Source organism: Tachysurus vachellii, chromosome 5, assembly GCF_030014155.1.
Source record: "Tachysurus vachellii isolate PV-2020 chromosome 5, HZAU_Pvac_v1, whole genome shotgun sequence".
NCBI lineage: Eukaryota > Metazoa > Chordata > Actinopteri > Siluriformes > Bagridae > Tachysurus > Tachysurus vachellii.
This window is the reverse complement of record NC_083464.1, coordinates 4,907,992-4,929,925: the sequence shown is the minus strand read 5'-3', so window position 1 is coordinate 4,929,925 and position 21,934 is coordinate 4,907,992. Positions and strand designations below refer to the sequence as shown.

The window sequence follows — 21,934 nt, the reverse complement described above, 5'->3', positions numbered from 1 at the left end:
TAAAGGAGCTGCTGTTATTGGAAATGAATCAACTCTTTTTGACCAATCAGGATCATGAATCATAAAACAGGGTAATGCTTTGAATCAGTGTGTTGGATTCTATATGTGGAAAGTTGGGCTATAGTTCTTAAGGTCTCTCTCTCTCTCTCTCTCTCTCTCTCTCTCTCTCTCTCTCTCTCTCACTCACTCACTCATTCGCTCTCTCTCTCTCATTTTTTGTGTTAGGGAGGAGGGGGATTGATGTGTAATGGGTCAAAGTGATCACTCCGCCTTTTGCGCACTCGAGCTACTCTTCATTCTCACTCCCTACTCCTCTGTAGGTGCACCTCGTCTTCAGCTCTGTGTATGCACTTGTGTGTTCGTAGTGTGTGTTCTCTGCTTCGGGATTGTGGCACTCCTGCGGGACTGAATGGACAGTGTGCGCACTGACCCGCACTGCTGAGCCAAACAAGAAAAAAAAGAAGAAAAAGCGCACAGGCTGACTGGTCGGACTTGCGCTTGTTCTCTCACCCTGTTCTCTGGCTTCTGGGCTTGTTCAAGCACTCTGTCCTCTTGTCCTGTATCTACAATCGGATCATGGAGCTCCCGCCGGGGATTTATGCACTCACCCTTGCGCTCTTGTTTGGTTACGCTCAATGCGCCCGCGAGCAAATACCGACAGGTAAGAAAGTCATGTTACTAACGATACTATTTTAAAACAGAATTTAATGCATGGTCCTGACTGTCCTGCAAGTTGCATGGAATTTTACTGGACGTGCCTTACAAGTTCATCTTCCTCCAAGCCACGACTTGTGTTACCACACAGTAAAAGTCGCACGTCCAATATGACCTGGGTGTGTTTCACTGTAACAACAAAAAAAAATAGCCAAGTCGTTATTTAAAATTAAATTTAAAAAGGTTAAAGATTTTGCAGCCTTTTTTTTTTTAACAACAATCCATCATATGCTGAAGTGTATGAGAGCAAAGTGTATATGCTCAGATGCGAAAATAAATAAATAAATTATATATATATATATATATATATATATATATATATATATATATATATATATATATATATATATATATATATATATATACGTGTACATATATACATATATATATATATATATATATATATATATATATATATATATATATATATATATATATACAAGTGCGCTTTATAAGCTGACAAACATTACTGTATAGCATTTCCTCTGATAGAGGTCAAGTCCCTTAAAACATTAAGATGGTTCAAAAAAAAAAAAAAAAGAAAAGAGGATGATCATTTTATTTTGAAATCCCCGATATATTCTCCTTTATTCACGACTAAATTTCTACCACTCTCTAAACACATTAATATTATGAAGTGAGAATTGTTTACTCTGAGTCTGCCCTGTACTACACGCTTGTCTTAAAAGGAGAAATCCAGACCAGAGTGAATGGATGTGATCCAAGTAGAACCTAGAGACTCAGCTGGAGCAAATCTGTGATATTTAGTGCATGAAATGTTAAAGGAGGCTTTAACCGTCTTACCTTGTGGAAAGCCGTCACTTTGGAAACATGTTTGTCTTTTTTTTTTTCACTTTCTCTGCTTAACTAAACACAGCTTGGGCGGACAGGAGAGACTTGTATTAAAGCCATAGCTGAACACCACAAAAGCGGTGCCTTATGTTGGCGCGAGAGTGCCTGATTGCTACAGTTGACATGAAGATGTACACCACGTGTGCATTGGGTCAACAGATACCACTGGGTGTAACTAATATGACTTAAGTGTTTGAGGTGCAACATTTGCCCAGCTACGTGCATTTTATACACTTGATATAGTGCATTTATAGCTTAAATTTCTAATAAATAAATAAATAAATAAATAAATAAATAAAATAAAAATAAAAGACAGAAAGTTATTTTAGGCAATTATTGCTAAAGAATAATATTCATTAAACGTTTTTATACATTTTTTTTTTCATCGTTGTCATACCGTGAAAAACAGTACAGCTTAAAAATATAAATAAACATGCTTAGAGAATAAGACTACATAATAATCAGAAGACTAAATCCTAATGATACCACAAGCATCCATGGAACCTATGGGGCAAAACTGTGAGTGTCTCTGGTTTGGATAGGCAAACTCCCATGAAACCCCACCCACTCCAATCAATCACAGTGACACTAGTCTGTGAGCTCATGTATAAGAAAAAGAGCAGATAGCCTGTATAAAGCAGTAAAAAAAAAAAAATGCAATTAGCATGAGTCATACTTCACACTCTCTTCTTGGTTGCTAAAAGTTGCTAGACCATGTACACAATGTGCAATGAAAGCATGAAGTTTTGGTGTTCTTTAAATTGAAGGAAATATTTTTTTTCTTCTTTTGTTTGTTAACATGTCTTACATGCATTATGGTTTTTGGAACCAATTTAAAATGCAGACTTTGTGATGTCATGCATCACTCAATAGATCAATAGCTACTATGTTGAGAGACCGATAATAATTATATCCAGCCATCGCTTAATATATGACATCATCATTTACATTTCCTACACATGCGCTGAAAAACTGAAGCACTGCCAAATGGCTCAGGATATGATCCTGACCTTATGACCATGGGAAAGCTGAATCTCCATCACCCTCTCTGTGTTCGCATACAGTTTTCATAGGATTTACAGACTGTTTGCAGCAGTAAACCGTATGCCTTCAAACCCCAGAGAAGAGCCAGAATATAACACTCTGGGCTCAGCACGCTGCGGCTGCTGGCATCTGAACCCTGCAATTGGCCTTCGGGGGGAATGGGGTGATGGGTTGCCACGTCCTTTATTGAACTCCTACTTGAGTAAATAGCTTTTAGTTCAGAGCGTGTCAGTGTTAGTGTTTGTTGGTTATGTAGAATTCTACAGAAACCATTACAGTTACAGAGTAATGATCTTGTAATAAGATATTTTTCACCATGGTTTTGAGCCAACGATCAGACGACAGATGATGGAGTAGGACCACGAGGCACTACTCTTGGCTCTGTGTTTAGTTTCTTACTTCTCATCTTTGCAGTCTGTCTATCCCATTCTGTACAGAGTGCTCAGATTTTCCAAAAACAATCCCTTATGAGTTTTCCTCTGGATGTCACTTTTAGACTATCCGTAAAGTGTATCAGTGGAGGCAGAAATAAATATCTAAATTATTATACAACACTATACTAACGCTTCCAAAGAACCTGGTAATAATGATATACTGTTTTGGAAATCGAATCCAAACCAATGCAACTTCTCTGTATAGAGTTAAAATTAATTAACAAGTAAATCTGAGCAGGCAGAAAAGAAAAAAAACACTTTATTACCGCTCTCAACATTACACTTTAAGTTGAGAGCTATTATTTTCAAGTTAATTGTAAAGAACTCTATTTCATAACACACAGCTCTTATTGCATTTATAAGCAATTGAACATAAATTGAACCTTTCCTTTTCTTTCTATTTGGCATACAAGAGAAAAGTTCGCACGTGAAAGAAAGTTAGCATTAACTGAAAGTTCCACTACCAGTCAAACGTACCGCCTTTAACCTTCAAATAACTGCCTGTTCCACCTTTTTTTGGTCTGACCACTGCTATAAAAAAATGAATCATTTTCAGCTGTCCACTGTATCACTATTGCAAGGAATCAAAAATAGTTCAATGTTAGAACGCTACAAAACAAGTGCATGTTCTGCTTGAATGCTAGTGAATATCAGTAGGTGAAGCTTTATGAATTGACTCCCAACAATGGCACAAATGAGGCAAGATATAAACTCTTGTACTGCTTGTTCCATTGGCTGGAGGTCTGTGATTTACGTTTGTTTGGGGCGTGTGGTAGTCTAGAGGTTAAGGTGTTGGGCTACCACCGGGAAGTTGTGAGTTCCATACCAGGTTCACCAAGCTGCCACTGTTGGGCCCCTGAGCAAGGCCCTTAACCCTCAATTGCTCAGTTGTATTAAAAAAAAGTAATGAAAAAGTAAAAAAAAGTAAGCAAAATTTGGAATTTTAAAGTTCTCGCATCCACTAAAGACAAACTCCCTCCTCATCACATCCTAATAAATCTAATCCATAAATCAAGACTAGGCTTGGATACTAGCTAGCATATTTCCGGTTGCATATTACACATCACTCAAGCTATGATGTTATTTTTTTCCACATTAGAACAAAATGCTTAGGCTATATAAACTTTCCTGAAAATAAATAAATAAATAAATAAGTGTGAAAGCATCCTTATACAGTGGATCAGGATTAGCTAATGATTTGCTAAAGTAAAACATGGAGCGTCTCGTTAGCAAAAGTACATTATCTTTATATGAATTTTTACAAAGTTTAAGATCCGAATCTTTTTGAAATTGTTAAAATCAATGAGTCGATTCAGTGCAATTAAAATAAAGGAGAAATTAACAGGAAGTATTTCCTCTGCATTGACTATGTAAGGAATATAACTTGTCCTGGTTTGCGTTACAGGAAGTGCTGGACTAATGAACCCTGACACAAAACGGACAAGTTCCTGTTATCACTTATGTTATAGCAGCTATAAGCAGACATTCCTTCACCAGTCCACCAGACAATCGGATGCAGCTTGTCATGTATTTAAATGTTAGGAAGCAATAAGACTATTTAATATGTGTTTCTGATCATTTATCTGTTCATAGATGTGACTAAAATATCTTTTGCAATTCAATTCAATTCAAGTTTATTTGTATAGCGCTTTTTACAATGGACATTGTCTCAAAGCAGCTTTACAGAACATAAACATAGAACAAAAGGTTAATATAAAGAATAATATAAAGATTAATAGAATGCAAAATTCAATATTAATATCAGATGGCTTTAGTTCACAATGTGTATGTATTTATCCCTAATGAACAAGTCTGAGGTGACTCAGGTGACTGTGGTGAGGAAAAACTCCCTTAGATGGTAAAGGAAGAAACCTTGAGAGGAACCAGACTCAAAGGGGAACCTCATCCTCATATGGGTGACACTGGAGGGTGTGATTATAAATATACAGTCAAACAAATATTGTATAGATGTAAAAGACCATATAGAGTTCACATCTCCTCTTTAGTATCGCAGAGTCTGACTGGAGCTGGTAGATCTCTAGATGCCTCAGGATTCTCAGAGTCCTCAGAGTCGGCCTCATCTCAGTGGAGGTCCAAAATCTTCATTGCATGGAAGATGATCGGAGCTGGTACAGTCTCTGGATGCCTCGGGATGGGTAGGAAGAGAGAAGCAATGCAGAGGGATTAACATATCTGCTGTTCATAAAATGTGCAAGTCTGATATAATAGTGCACAATATTCAACAATATCTTGTTGAATTCATTCATTTTATATTTGTACATCAGTTACAATCCGGTGGGGGCACGGTGGCTTAGTGGTTAGCATGTTCGCCTCACACCTCCAGGGTTGGGGGTTCGATTCCTGCCTCCGCCTTGTGTGTGTGGAGTTTGCATGTTCTCCCCGTGCCTCGGGGGTTTCCTCCGGGTACTCCGGTTTCCTCCCCCGGTCCAAAGACATGCATGGTAGGTTGATTGGCATCTCTGGAAAATTGTCCGTTGTGTGTGAGTGAATGAGAGAGTGTGTGTGTGTGCCCTGTGATGGGTTGGCACTCCGTCCAGGGTGTATCCTGCCCTGATGCCCGATGACGCCTGAGATAGGCACAGGCTCCCCGTGACCCGAGGTAGTTCGGATAAGCGGTAGAAAATGAGAGAGAGAGAGAGTTACAATCCGGTCATTAGAAACATGTTTAAAACTATGAAATCACTCAATGTTGAAAGACATATTTTTTTATGTAAACTTTATCTAATATTCTTTATAAATCTCACAAAAAAAAAATTCAAGAACATTGAATGCTGACTTGCTGCTATAGTCAGAGCTGCTGTTACAGAAAATGTACAGAACTTCACCAACATGACATATTTCAAGTTTTTTTAACCTAAACTGTTCCTGCACAGTGCTGAAGGACACGTCTGAGGTTTTGACAGCATGGTTAATTAGCAGTTTACCACAAAATACAGAGCTTGTTGTTACTGCCTTACTCTGCTTTTTTTCCTAATAAAAAATTCCCATAGCAACACCCAGTTTTGAGAAGGAAGTGATGGTAATTGTCAGCCATCTTCATTTTCTATGATCTTCTGTAATTATGATTATTTTCCATCCTGGGAAAAGTTAAATGGGGCTGTTTGGTGTGTTCCATCACTTTCAGAGGTCCTGAGAGATGGAGATTGGTCTGGCAGATGGAGATGGTGTCACCTATGAGTCATCACCGAGAAGCTGTTATTGTTAAGGCAGAGTTAGAGCAGCGTGATTGAAAGTGCATAACGTCAGCCGATACATGACACGGTTCCGGGGTTATGAGCAGAGACATGTGTGTTTTTTACCCACCATCAGCTCCAAGGGCCCACAGGAGAATAGAATTCTATTTTAGTCATGGACAGCTAAAAAGTCTGACCAAGGATCATTTCCTTTGGTTTATTGCACACCCAGGCATCAAATTAGGTTTTTTTTTGGGCCAGAGCGGAAACACATGGGCTGCCTACCTTGGTGCAGGAGGGTGTGTGTACGCGTGTGTGTGAGAGTTTCCAGACAAGCAGGTACAGTTTACTGCTCTCATGTACAAGAAGAACTTTCTTGTGGTTACATTAAAATTTTTCCAATTTGACACTTTTAGGCTGGCGTGTGTGAGTCAGAGTGTATGTGCATCTCTTTAATGGTTCTTTGAATAGTTAAAGGTTCTTACTTTCCAAATTTGGTTAAAGTCTGTACTTTTTGCAGTCTGTACTTTTTGCAAAACATTGGATCCTCATTGGATTCTCCATAGAACTCTTAAAGGTTCCCTTATGCCCCTTTTCCACCGAGGCAGTTTGAGTGCTGGTTCGGAGCCTAATTTAGAACCAGTTCTTTCTTTATCGACAGCCAAAGCACCGGCTCTGAACCAGGAAAAGTGGTTCTTAAGTAGCACCAAAACGTTGCTGGTCTAGACTTAAGAACCGCTTGTGTCAGGGGCTGTGGGCGGGGCTACTGTTAGCGCATTTGATAATGTACCTTAAGTATACTAATGTTTAATACACTTTTACTTTACCGCAATATGATACATTATCAGCACACATGATAGTAAGTAGCTACATGCTAAGGCTAAATTTTTACTGTGTTAATGATAAAATAACGTTATGTACTTTCTCCATTACAACCTCCGTTTATACAGATTACATGGAGCTGCACGTGCACGTTGGATTCGCCGCGTTTGGATGCTAATGTAGGTTCACAAAGCCATGAGCATTAACAGTAAAGCAACATCCGCCATTGTTGATGTGTTTGTGTTTGCCGCTGCTGCGCTAACGTTGCTGTGTAACGTGACACGTATACAGTGACGTCAGACTCGGCTCTGTGACGGCTCTCTAACCGGTGGAAAGGCAAACCGGTTCTTAGAAGGTTCGCCAGTGGAACCAACTTTGAACCAGCACCAGCGCTAGCTCTAAACCAGCACCCGGTTCTTTTTGGTGGAAAATGGGCATTAGAAACACAACCCAAAGAACCCTCAATTCTCCAGGGTCAGTGGTTCAGAGATTCCACTATTCCACATATTTTCTTAAGGGATCTTGAGGTTATTTGGGTTTGTTCAGAGGTTCTATTTGGAGCCTTATAATGAAAGTAGGTTGTTTGGAAGCTTTTTTGAAGGAAAACCTTATCTGTTCACACAGACCTTTCAAGGTTTCCTGCGGAGGGACAAACATAAGAACTCTTTAGGAGACTAGATAAATGTTTCATTTTGTCTCGTTACCTCAGAAGTTCAAGGTCCAGGGTGCAAAAAGTCCAGTCCGTGTCTATGCGATGTTCTACTTGTTCATCTAAAGATTAAAATGTTCCTCAAGGTTTTTTTGGAAAGTTCTGTGTCTTGGCTACTGAATTGAGTTCTACTCAGAACCATTTGCAACAGTGTGTACCGCACAGCTCTAGGGTGAAGTATTTGGTTTAATATTTGAAAGGTTCCCATATTTTTAAGATTCCCACTGTCAATCTTAGAGAAAATGTTTCTCGAAGGATCTAAGGAGATAAATGAGTTATTATGCAGAGTCTATGAAGAGTGTTGGTGTCAGTGTGTGTTGGAACGTTGTTGGAATAGTTAAGTGTTTTTTTGGCTCCGCCTAAGTGAATTTGGTTTGGATTATCACCCTGTCTTGTGCCCCCAGTCCCTTGGGAGAGAATCCAGGTTCTGTGTAGGACTGGTGCTAGGGAAAATAGATGGATTGATGGATGGATGTATTATTATTATTGTATTAGGTACTTTATGATATGTTAATATTTAACAATGTTTTAAATTAGAATTATTTTTAAAATGCACTTCTATGTATGTACTGTATGTAATGTCTTTTGTTTGGAAGATGGCATTACTGATGGCTGTGGTACAGATCAGAGTTGTAATAAGGTCGGATATGAGGGTAATAAATTAAAGTGGCAGAACACTGAGCATACTTTTCAGTAGACTGGAATGTGTCCCAGTGCTGTTTGCCACAAATAAGCATGACCTACTTTTTTTTTTCCAGGATGTAGCATGTTTCCACATTAATTATTTAGTTATTTAAAGACAATTTTGTTCCATGACACAATTAAGCTCCATATTCATTAAAGTATAAAAGAGTTTAGAAACTGACTGGAAAACAACCACAAAAAATTAAAGACAAGCTTAAATACAGACCCTAAAGGCTTTTTTTTAGCATTTGAATTTTCTGGGATTGGTTTTTCCCTTAATATGAAATGCCTCAGCTTCACAAGGCTTTCTTTAAATTGACATCTTATTCCATATACGGTGTAAATTCTCAGTAACTAATCACCATTTCCACAATTTCAAGATGATGAATCGATATGTAAATTATACTTCAAGATTTTTGTAAGATACAAAATGATTTTCCTGAAATGCATAGGGGAGGTGGTCGCTCAGTGGGTAAGGTGTTGGACTGCTGATTAGAAGGATGTGAGTACAAATTCCAGGGCCACCAAGCTACCTCTCCTGGGCCCCTAAGAATGGCCCTTAACCCTCAATTGCTTAGCTGTACAAATGAGTTGAATGTAATGTTCTCTGGATAAGGGCCTCTGCCAACGTAATCCATACAAATTCTATAAACAATTTATGAATAAATATATTCACGTATAGCCTTATTGGGGGCACGGTGACTTAGTGGTTAGCACGTTCGCCTCACACCTCCAGGGTTGGGGGTTCGAATTCCTGCCTCCACCTTGTGTGTGTGGAGTTTGCATGTTCTCCCCGTGCCTCGGGGGTTTCCTCCGGGTACTCCGGTTTCCTCCCCCAGTCCAAAGACATGCATGGTAGGTTGATTGGCATCCCTGGAAAATTGTCCGTAGTGTGTGATTGTGTGAGTGCCCTGCGATGGGTTGGCACTCTGTCCAGGGTGTATCCTGCCTTGATGCCCACTGACACCTGAGATAGGCACAGGCTCTCCGTGACCCGAGGTAGTTCGGATAAGCGGTATAAAATGAATGAATGAGTACAAAGTACAAACACTCAATAGCCAGAGAACCAGAGTTGGACCCTTGAACAAATTCTGCTATGATTTAGTATTACCACAGAAACTGAAGATAGGCTTCAAATCAAACAGTTTATAGACAAATCACCAAAGTTAGCCTTTTTATACAATGGCATAGACGCATGGAGCATGAAATAACTGTGTGGATTGCAGTCACTTAACATCGATAATATAGAGAAGTAAAAATACAGTGCTTGTAAACTAATCCCAGGTGAGAAGTTGCATGTGATCGGTGATCAACAGCTACAGTTGTAAACATGATTGTGATTTCTTTTGTCGGTTTCATTTTTTGTGCCTAAAGAAATAGATACATACATAAATAGATAATGTTTCACACAACATTACACTTTCAGTTTGTCACCACAGAGGAATATTTTACAACAGATGCTTGTCTTTTCAGAAAAGTGTCCAAATTGATCCTGATTAGAAAGCTTCTCTGAGAAAACAGGTTTCATTAAAGAATATCGTCTGGATAATCGAGAGCTCTTTACTTTGTACTCGGTGCTAAGATTTAATCGTTGAGAATCATTGACCATTCAAAGAACCTTTAAAAATGCATGGGCAAATCCTGACTAATCTCTACAATCAACCCTGCTCCACGTGTCTTTGTGCAGTTTGTCTTGTACCACAGAGATGTAATTGTCTCCAGCTGTGTTGGTTTTGGAAGAGAAAGTCTGTCAAACTCAAAGTCGTCTGCAATTCAGAGACCGAAACGGTTTATACTGCATTGCTGGGGAATTCTCAGCTCTGATTAGTAAAACATTTGTTGATTAATTTTCTAGAATAGCATCTCTGACAGCATCTCTGTAACATCTCTTTAACTTAAGAAAATTCTAACAAAGAATCTTATCTTAAGAGTGATTCAGGACCAATCACAGAGCAGCTCTGAGCAAGAAAAAGAATCCAACTTTTATCTTTTTGTTTTGAAGACTGTGATTGGTTGTCTAATAAAAAACAAACAAAAAAAAAAATCTGGTCTATTATAAGCCTTTAATTTGTCTCTATGTTAAGATATTTAAGTCTATACTGTGTAGGGATTACATTTGTGACCGATCATGTTAGTGATTCGCTAACATCTGTATGTTATAAATGTAATGTAACTGTAAATGTAAACATCTCCGACGAAGAGCAGAAATGTCATAGAGACAAATATCATTTCTGTCATATATATATATGATACGTCACAAAAATAAAATGGGGGAAGTCGTGGCCTAATTTTTAGAGAGTCTGAGTCCTAACCCTAAGGTTGTGGTTTCGAGTCTCGGGCCGGCAATACCACGACTGAGGTGCCATTGAGCAAGGCACCGAACCCCCCCAACTGCTCCCCGGGCGCCGCAGCATAAATGGCTGCCCATTGCTTCGGGTGTGTGTTCACAGTGTGTGTGTGTGTGTGTTCACTGCTGTGAGTGTGCACTTTGGATGGGTTAAACGCAGAGAACGAATTCTGAGTATGGGTCACCGTACTTAGCCGTAGGTCACGTCAAGTCACTAATCCCTACACAATGTAGTCTGTATCATCTTATTAACTCACTATCATTATTAAATATTATATACAACACATTTCTTCTCCCTCTTCACTTTTCGGACATTTTCTCTTCTGATAAAGAAACTCTTCATCCTCTTAAAAGTCCTCCTCACTTCTCCTAACACTTTTTGACTTTATGGGGTCTTTTAAGGATTAAGATGCTTTATGAATAACTTTTATCTTTACTAGGATCTTTAACATTAAGGGGAAACTCTCTCATCTCTAAGCGATTTTCAGAATTTTGTCCCTAGGAGAAACACTTTACACTGAGAAATTTCACAAATATTGGCCCTGATTTTTCCTAAAGAGAATCTATAGTTACAACATACTGTATACAGGAACGTCTGTGATGTGTGCACCATGTAAACAGGTTTAAAAAAAAAAGCACTGCATTTAGATGACACTTTTGGTAGGAGGTGTTTGTGGAAGGAGTCAGAGGAAATTCTGTAAGATCTGTAAGACTAGAAAGTCTTCAGGAATCAGAAGGACTCTGAGTAACATGACAAGCTGGACAAGCTTTGTGTGTGTGTGTGTGTGTGTGTGTGTGTGTGTGTGTGTGTGTGTGTGTGTGTGTGTGTGTGCGTGTGTGAAATCAGGAATTCAGTACCGGCTGTTGGTGACCGTCAAATGTACTGACATACAGTAAATTACATTTAACAGACAATTCTATACACCAAAATGAAATAAAGACCACAATTTACAATGAGTGTAACATCTGGGGGGCACGGTGGCTTAGTGGTTAGCACGTTTGGGGGTTCGATTCCCGCCTCCGCCTTGTGTGTGTGGAGTTTGCATGTTCTCCCCGTGCCTCGGGGGGTTTCCTCCGGGTACTCCGGTTTCCTCCCCCGGTCCAAAGACGTGCATGGTAGGTTGATTGGCATCTCTGGAAAAATTGTCCGTAGTATGTGATTGCATGAGTGAATGAGAGTGTGTGTTTGTGCCCTGCGATGGGTTGGCACTCCGTCCAGGGTGTATCCTGCCTTGATGCCTGATGACGACTGAGATAGGCACAGGCTCCCCGTGACCCGAGGTAGTTCAGATAAGCGGTAGAAAATGAGTGAGTGAGAGAGAGAGTGAGTGAGAGTGAGTGTAACATCATATATGATGACTGTTACAATACACAACATACAGAAAGGAAAAAATAAAATCAAATATGTTGTAAAAATGCATCACTCGACTCCATCATTGATTACTTTCTTATAACAACAGACCTTGAAGTGTTTCATACATTTCACACCACACAATGCCACCCAGGTGAGAGACTGTGTGTGTGTGTTTATGCTCAGATCTTTGCACCTCCTGTTCCTGAGGCCCTAATCCTTCACTTGCTCAGCTGTATAAATGAGATAAATGTACATCACTCTGGATGAGGCTGTCTGTCAAATGCTGTAAATGTAAACACAGGATTCTTTTTTTTAACCTCCTCCCGGTGAAGACACATACTGTATGTAATGACTTTCTATAAATGTTGCTGAGTTTGCTTGATGTCAGTAATCTTGATAAAGGAAGAAAAGCATGACTTTGTTAAGGTTCGGGTAGGTTAAGTCTGTCGTATTGTTTTATTCATGAAAGAATAGGTTCTCTTTAAAGCTAGGAAGACAGACCAAGTGATTAATGTGAGTCATGAGCGAATGTATATCCAGGGCACTGAAATGAATCTTCAGGACATGGCAGCAGCTGCATCTCCCCCCTCCCTCCCCCCACAAAAAAGATGGTTTAATGCCATCGTTTAAGTGTAAAGTTAAAAAAGCGCTTCTCTGTGATTGTACTGTGACTGAAGGATGAGTCATAATTTTGGGACAGAAAATATTTCCCTCATTATTTTAGGAAAAGTTAAAGGATGTTGCCTGCTGTGTACATTAACACTAAACAAACAGGGGAGAAGTCTTTTTTTTTCATCTGACTTTCTGCGTTTCTCATTTAAACCCCGATTAAAGTCACATTTGAATCCTGCCACAATGAGGTAACGTCGCATGTTTAGCCTCAGGCTAAGCATTACCTTTGTGATCCGGTCGCGAAGACGGAAGCGTCTGAAATGTTTTCTGTTACAGTGAACACAGATGTTTGGCAGTAATATTTTCTCCAGATGTTCCTCACCACCCCCACTCTACTTTTCAAGATTAAAACGAGAACGCGTGTAAAGGCCGTCTGAGTGCGTTCGGTGAAGTGGCCTTGTCTATTTGTGATGCTAAAGAATCGTAACGTAGATGGAACAGAGATCCAAAACTCTCTGAGACAATGATTCAAACTATTAATACTAACTGAATGCACTGAATTACGTTTCACTCTATCTCATTAAATATCTTGAAATATTTCTCTTCATTTCATTAGGTCAGTGTTACTGAGATTTTATTTTAAAAAAGAACATTTTATTAGGTTTGATATATTAATTGTGTTGTATTTACTAATGGATAAATTTGGTTAAATAATTTGGACTCAAGCATGGAAATAAATTCAATTCAATTTTATTGGTGCAGTGCAGGGGGCATGGTGGCTTAGTGGTTAGCACGTTCGCCTCACACCTCCAGGGTTGGGGGTTCGATTCCCACCTCCACCTTGTGTGTGTGGAGTTTGCATGTTCTCCCCGTGCCTCGGGGGTTTCCTCCGGGTACTCCGGTTTCCTCCCCCGGTCCAAAGACATGCATGGTAGGTTGATTGGCATCTCTGGAAAATTGTCCGTAGTGTGTGATTGCATGTGTGAATGAGAGTTTGTGTGTGCCCTGTGATGGGTTGGCACTCCGTCCAGGGTGTATCCTGCCTTGATGCCCAATGACGCCTGAGATAGGCACAGGCTCCCCGTGACCCGAGGAAGTTCGGATAAGCGGTAGAAAATGAGTGAGTGAGTTAGAGAATGGTGCAGTGCATTTTAACAGCAGACTGTCCTCAGATTTACAGGAACCTAGATGTAGATTTAAATCCCAAACAAACAAGCCAGAGGTTGGAGTGGTGAGTAAAAACTCTCAAAAAGAATCCTTCATAGGATCCAGAGTCACTCTTCCCCTTCTGGGTGACACTGGATTGTAATGGGAATGTAATTCTTTTTGGCACCCCATGTGGTACTCATTATGTTGCTTTTCCAGTGACGATGGATCTTAATGGCCTCCACCAGCTTGGCATAGCAGCGCTGTCTTCAGGGTTGGTTAGCACAAAACAGTGTACAGCAGTATTTCATGCATTTTCTACACCGGTATGTCGAAAAATGCCAGTTTTTTGTCTCCTGTGTTCGGTCAATGTCTAGATATTTTGCCACATCTAACCTTTATCTATGAATAGTTATTGTGGATGAATAATTGGCGTCCTTGCCGAACATGTTGACTTTCCAGACTTTTAGCATCTATTTTCTCAATCCCCATTTTTATTTTTTTTTTTACATGTGGGTACAGTGATTTAGTATGACTTGCACATTGGTTGGGGGTTTGATACCTACCTCCGCCCTGTGTATGTGTGTAGTTTGCATGTTCTTCCTGTGCTTCCTGTGGGATGTGGTAGCTCAGTGGTTTTAACCTGGGAAGAACCTGGGATTCGAACCAATGACTGATCGGAAGGTCATTGGTTACATTTCGAATCCCAATTCCACAAAGTTGCCACTGCAGGGCCCCTGAGCAAGGCCCTTAACCCACAATTTCTCATGTGTATAAACTGAACTAAGACAATGTAAGTCACTCTGGATAAGAGTGTCTGCTAAATGCTGTAAATGTAATTGTAAATGCTTCAGAGGTTTCCTCTGAGTACTTTGGTCCCACACCAGTCCAAAGGCATCTCTAAATTGCCTGTATTGTGCGAGTGTGTGAGTGTAATTGTGCCCTGTGATGGCTTGGGATCCTGCCTATTTGTCCTCTGCGATAGACACTGGGTTCCTTGCAACTCTGTGTAGGATAAATGCTACAGAAAATGGATGAATAAATGAATGGATTGATGGAATTCCCTTTACATGTAACTCTCCTGATTATCTGTTGTCTTCAGTCGACCCAAAATGCAGATTCTTAAAGCTGTTAACCTGCATAAGAACATGAGACAGCAACTCTCTCTCATTCTGGCTATCTCAGACTCGTTCTCAAGAGCTATTCGGAAAGGTTCATACTGTAGGTGCATTTTCACGTCAGAGATGATCAAATAGCCCTTAACCCTTTTAATACTCCTCTTTAAATATAAGCGCTTTATTGTGGTCAGGCTCATGCTGGAATACACCACTGATGGGAGTTGTTTTTTAGTTGCATTTGTTTTTTACTGTTTTTTATTGCTTTATTGTTATCATTTTTTTTCCTTTCATTTTTTGATTTCTATTTGATTTGATTTTATTATGGTGCACTTTTGGAAACGCTCCTCTTTTAAAGGTGTTATACAAATAAAAATGCTTTGATGTTGGATCACAATTTAGACTTTCATTGATTCATTCATTTTCTACCGCTTATCCGAACTACCTCGGGTCACGGGGAGCCTGTGCCTATCTCAGGCGTCATCGGGCATCAAGGCAGGATACACCCTGGACGGAGTGCCAACCCATCGCAGGGCACACACACACACACTCTCATTCACTCACGCACTCACACACTACGGACAATTTTCCAGAGATGCCAATCAACCTACCATGCATGTCTTTGGACCGGGAGAGGAAACCGGAGTACCCGGAGGAAACCCCCAAGGCACGGGGAGAACATGCAAACTCCACACACACAAGGCGGAGGCGGGAATCGAACCCCCAACCCTGGAGGTGTGAGGCAAACGTGCTAACCACTAAGCCACCGTGCCCCCAATTTAGACTTTATTTATGTAAAAAAATCTTCCAATGCTTTTATCTAGAACATTTTCCACATTGTAACAGCACCTCATGGACTACACTGCTTGCTTCTCTAAAACCCCTGTTCTGAACGGAAATATCCAGTTACTCGTGTTTTTGATTTAGTCTACTATACTTTTCTACTCATTTCTAAAAAGCACAGCATATTAAAGATGTTCTCTCACAGTGGTTTCCTGTCCAAGCCCTGATTTCTTCCCCCAGTGCTCTCTTGAGGCACAAGTTCTCTTTGCCTTATGTAAGTAGATCAAAGAGTCAGTAAGAAATTTGTGCAAACTTTACTAGGGAAAAATGATTCAGTTGATATGATTGGAAGACTGACTATTTGGAAGGTCATGAGCTCAAATTTGTCATTGTTTTGGTTGTGTTCACATTGATCATTAAATGTCATTGATCATTGAATATATACATTTAATATGTATATATGCAGACAAATCGCAAAAATGACAGAAAATTTTGAGCCATCTTGAATTTTTTGCGATTTTTCTGCAATTTGATAAAAAAAACGTATTACATGCCGTGATTGTGTCTGTCTTTTGTAAAAGTTTGTTGATTCATTCTTCAAATAAATTTTAAAGTGTGTACTTTTATTTTTAAATTTAATTAAGGAATTTCAACAAGTTAATCAACTTTTTCCAGATTTTTGTCTGGACTGTAACGTGATCTTTTTTAAAAAATGGGTTAATTTGCCACCTCTGTTCCAGACATACAATTAGTCTGATTGGGATGTTTGGTTATACCAAGTTATTACCCTCATGAGTCAGTCTCACATGGTCTAAATTATGATCTGTTGGGTTTTCTACTATACTTGTAATGAGGAGTCGTATGGCTGGTGATCCATTTGCAGCGTTATTTATTAACAACTCGGAAACAGACAGGCAAGGTCAAACACGGCAGATACGATGTCGTAGGACAGGCAAAATCAGAAACGAAAGAACAGTCAGGAGGTCAGGGCAGGCAGCAAACAATCAGAGAATCAAGGCACAGAAACTGAGTCAAAAACCGGAATCAAAACAAACAGGAAACGCTCAGAATGACTGCTAAAGCAAATCGAGACTTCGCACTGAGGTCATGTTCAAGTTCGTATTTATACACGCCGGCTGATAGGAAACAGGTGGTGCGGCAATTAGACTTCGCGATGGGTGCTGGGATGTGTAGTCCAGAAACGGTTAATATTCCGTAGACGCTTCTCTCCGTTGCTGTTCGGGAAGTGAGGCAGGTACACTGATCGTGACAATACTACATTTTGGCTGCTTACTCCAAGATGGATGACATGTTTGAACGATGAAATAATGAGCAGAATTTCTACAGAAAATCTTCTGTATATATTTCAATGACTAATTGCACCGCTGATAGCCAGCCCTTGCTCTATTTGGTAGTACTAGCAGCTCTGCATCTTTGAATTGAATTTCCGCACTGCTTTTTCTGCGTTTCCTAAACAACACTCTATAACCCACATAGACGCTTTAACATGTTATATAAAAATGGGAAACGTAAAGTAATTGACAAGCACATTTTCTTACTGTGAGAAAATGATTTTGGTACCTCCGGTGCTTGGACCCCTAATTATAGCGATTAAAATTCTCTTCTCTGTGTTTATCCATTTAACACTAGGGAATAAACTTCTTGAATCCATTCGCATAATGTTGACATAGGTTTGAGGTTTGGTTGCAGTTTGGTTTCAAGTAACTTGAGACCCTTTTTTATTCCATACTGTGGCCAAAAAAACTACATACATGCCATTATGGTGAAGTGGCACTCAAGAAGCGAGGGATTTTGGCATGGCTGGTGTTTTACATTGTGTAATATACACACGTCTGGTTACAGAAGTCAGAAAAATGTGTATAGTAACCATCATAGTCCATCAGAGTCCTAATTGCAATTATTACAGTTACCATTTTTAGGTGGGTGAACGTGTATGGGCAGGTGAATAATGTACAAGAGATCTAATTGTGGAAAGAATGATGGTTTAACAATTAGGAAAACAATACAATAAATAACTGTATGTAGGTGTTAAACATATAATCCTAACAATATGTCCATATTTCTCAAAGTGTACCAGACATTGGTGGATATCATGTGTTTCATGCATTTCTCAGCATTAAACATATTTGTCATGTCTCAGTCCACAGTGGTGGTTAAAATGAAGAACTTTAAGAATCTGTAGCGTTTCGGAAGTATTTCTTTTTTTATCTAGCCTACTAGAAACCTTATGTTCATAGGGTTGTGGTATCTCAATGGTAAAGGTGTTGGATTACTTATTGGAAGGTTATGAGTTCAAGTCCCAGGGCCACTAATCTGCCACCCCTGAGTGAGGTCCTTAACGCTCAATTGCTCAGCTGTAAAGAAATATATATATATATATATATATATATATATATATATATATATATATATATATATATATATATATGTGTGTGTGTGTGTGTGTGTGTGTGTGTGTGTGTGTGTGTGTGTGTCGTAGCTGTCAGGCGGAATCCTCATATCTCCAAAACCGTTATTTTTCAGGAAATTAAAAAAACGCCGTACCTTATCTGCCGTGCACAGGGTTTAGCTAGCGGGGGTCAAGATTTTTTTTTCTTTGAGCCCAGTGTTTTGAAGACATTTACCTCAGAAGACGTGTTGATTCGTTGCGACTCTTCTTGAGGAGAAATATGCCGCGAAGCTCTCCCACGGAGTGAGGAAGAGGTGGACAGTTGAAGTGTCCAATGGAGTTATGAGATTTGTGCTCAAGCTATTTTCAAGACTTTAGATTGGTTAATAACTTGTAAAAATAACAGACCCACGTGGGGACTGACCAATAGCATCGATATTTGAAAAAATATGAAATTGACCAAATTTGGACATACGAGGTTTCTGCCCGACAGCGACGATATATATAATATGTAAAATATATTATAGATATATATATATGTAAAATGTTTTTTCCACACAAATGTTTGTTTCTTCAAAGTAAACAATGATATCAAACCCATTTTTGCTCTCGCTCTCTGAGATGCCCCAAGTGCTTATTCGTAAGACTCTAAAATGTGAAAGTCTTATCTTCAACCACTAAAGGTTTGTGTAAGGTTATCAACAAAACACACGTCTAAAACACACAGAATTCCAACAGAGTCCTTTTATATTAGACTTGCAGACATTTCCATCCGATGTCCATTCTGTCAATGCAACAGAAGGACAGTGTACTGGTAATAAGGGCATAATAATACGTTGTGTGAATAAAAAACAACAGAATAAACATATGCATCGTTTGATGGTTAAAGGTGTAAATATAATAAATATAAAATATTTATTGTAGCTTAGTGCGCAATTCAAACTCTATGTTTGTTTATTCTGCTGAACATTATTGTCTCATTCCCATCATTCCCAAAAGTTTATTTGGGATTTAAAGTAAATGTGATTGGGATTTGAATCTATCGTGTCATATTCTGTGTAATGTTCAGTGAACATGACCCTGTATATTTCTTTTTCTCTTTCTCTAGAAAAACTTCTCGTCCTCACCGTCGCCACACAAGAAACCGATGGCTTTCTGCGCTTCATGCAGTCTGCAAATTATTTCAAATATTCAGTAAAGGTAAGATGACTCACTGTGAGAAATGGTTAGTCAGTTACTCATTGCCAAATCTGTTTCTCCTAACCCACTGCCCTCAAGTTAGTCTGAATACTTTGGAGCATTGTGTGATTTCAGAATGTCGGGATTTCAAATCATTTCACAGACGAACTAAAAGGAGTGAACGGGATCGGGAGCATCATGAACGTCTGGCTTCTAACTACGAAGCTCTGCTTCATCCTGCTGCCGTGATTGTTTAATTTCATTTGTTGCAAGTGGCTGCTTTGGATTTGAGAATTTTTTTCTTAAAAAAAAAAAAAAAAAAAAAAAAAAAAAATTGAAATAAATAAAAATCTGTAAAATGTTTCAGTAGTGAATCATGACCAGGTCGATCTAGGCTAGGTAGGTCTTGAGTTTTACTGCGGTGTTTCTTAACGTAGCGTGCAAATTGTGTTTGAAGACTGAGAGCTTGGATTCAGCTGGCTTTGCTTTGGTGTCTGGTCTGATTCCATAAATGGCAGCATTTAAGCAAACATCTCTCTCTTTGCTCCGGACCAAAGCACACGAGGATCTTTAATGCCAGTAAGAAAGCTCAGAAGATTGTTTAGATGAAGAAGAGATGAAGAGTATATTTGAATTGAAAGATTGGACAAAAGAGCTAGTTTAGTCTAGTCTAGATAGTTATTTTACCACAGAACAAACTAGATCTCAGGTCCATAAGTGTATGCTGGGCCATGTGGCAGCACAGTGGTTAAGGCCTACAGCTCAGAAGAGTGTGAGCTTGAACCACAGGTCCACCAATCTACCACTGCTGGGCCCCTAAGCAAGACCCTTAACCCTCGGTTATGTAAAATGAGATTAATTGAATGTCACTCTGGTTAAGGGCATCTGCCAAATACTGTGAATGGAAATGTTCTAAAGATAATGTCATGGTTCTTCAGCAGCCTGCAAAACATTTGGTGTTTCCATGTTTCTTTCTAAGAGAACTAAAAAGGGCAACAGAGGGGTAAATACTCATATTTTTTTTACCTGAAAATGATTTCATAAATAAACTGTATTATCTATCTGTATTAACTCTGGGTTGAGGAGACCATCTGGAGTTTCTGAGTAGGAATTCCAAGTAGAGCGAGCGTTTTATTTACGTATAGTCGAAATTCCAAGTGTGAATACTTACGAGAGACACCATATTTATTATAAGACCATCATTTCAAAAATAGATTTTTGGTGTTATAGCTTGAATTCTGAATAAAGCATTCAGATACGTGACGTTAAAATTATTATTATTAATTATTATTATTTAGTTACATAGTTTTACTACATTTTTTCCCCCCAACCCACTTAATATTCTTCTAAGTGTAAAGTGCTTTGTTGTGTAAAATAAATTTAAACACACAGATCTAAATCACATCTGGTCTTTTCCAGGTGTTAGGGATGGGTGAGGAATGGAAAGGAGGAGACGTGGGACACTCTATTGGTGGAGGACAGAAGGTCAGACTGCTTAAGGAAGCAATGGAAGCTCTGGCTGTCCAAGAAGACCTGGTGATCCTTTTTGTGGACAGGTACGGAGTGATATATGGGGCAGAGAGATGATGCTAATTTGAGAAATTTTGGCTAGCTTTTGGAGTCCCCTCGAGACATGAGATGTATATGTTAAACTGTGTTTTTAATCTTTTTAATGGCTCTGGTTGCAGATATGTATGCTGACACAATCTTTCTGACCAATCAGATGAGTGTGCTGAATTTGTTAGTATTATGACTATAATATGCTGTAGCTGTACCTTACTTGCTAATTTCATTCCCCATTAGTTACCTGCAGTGTGTTTGTTTAAGCTAAATGACAGTTATGTTATTCATTCATTCATTCATTCATTCATTCATTCATCTTCTACCGCTTATCTGAACTACCTCAGGCGTCATTGGGCATCAAGGCAGGATACACCCTGGACGGACACTCTCATTCACTCACACAATCACACACTACGGACAATTTTTCCAGAGATGTCAATCAACCTACCATGCATGTCTTTGGACCGGGGGAGGAAACCGGAGTACCCGGAGGAAACCCCCGAGGCACGGGGAGAACATGCAAACTCCACACACACAAGGCGGAGGCGGGAATCGAACCCCCAACCCTGGAGGTGTGAGGCGAACGTGCTAACCGCTAAGCCACCGTGCCCCCAGCTATGTTATTAATATTAGAAAAAGACAAACCTAGGGTAAAAAACTTACTCAGGCTTTCACACTTCAAGCCAAGACTCACAATAGCCTTACTGTGGGCTCAAGTTCGAATCGCACCTTCTATCCTTTCTCATTATAAACTGTGGGTCAGAAGAAGGTTAGGGCCTTTTTTCACTTTTCACGTAGACCAGATGTTTCTCGCTTAGAGCTGGCAGTGGGATCATTTAGATCCTGTGCTATTTGTGCTATTTGATATGTTACTGTGATTGCGATTAATATGGAGCTAATTTGCTGCTGGCTAAGATTACGTAAAAAGCTGTGAAGAGAGATCCTGATACAAAGCGTACACTATTTGACTTT

The 21,934-nt window shown here is 39.4% G+C and overlaps 1 protein-coding gene across 2 annotated transcripts in view; it reads left to right on the top strand.

Annotated features, from left to right (window-relative positions):
• Positions 1 to 301: 301 nt before the first annotated feature.
• plod2 (procollagen-lysine, 2-oxoglutarate 5-dioxygenase 2) overlaps positions 302 to 21,934 on the top strand; it is a 52,709-nt gene continuing 31,076 nt past the window's right edge. The window contains exons 1-3 of one of the 2 annotated variants that reach the window (XM_060869565.1): positions 302 to 661; positions 19,329 to 19,420; positions 20,819 to 20,955. In XM_060869565.1, the coding sequence (XP_060725548.1) occupies positions 577 to 661; positions 19,329 to 19,420; positions 20,819 to 20,955 (314 nt within the window). In that variant the 5' untranslated portion in view covers positions 302 to 576. The remainder of the gene's footprint in view (positions 662 to 19,328; positions 19,421 to 20,818; positions 20,956 to 21,934) is intronic. The other variant, XM_060869564.1, reaches the window with a different exon arrangement.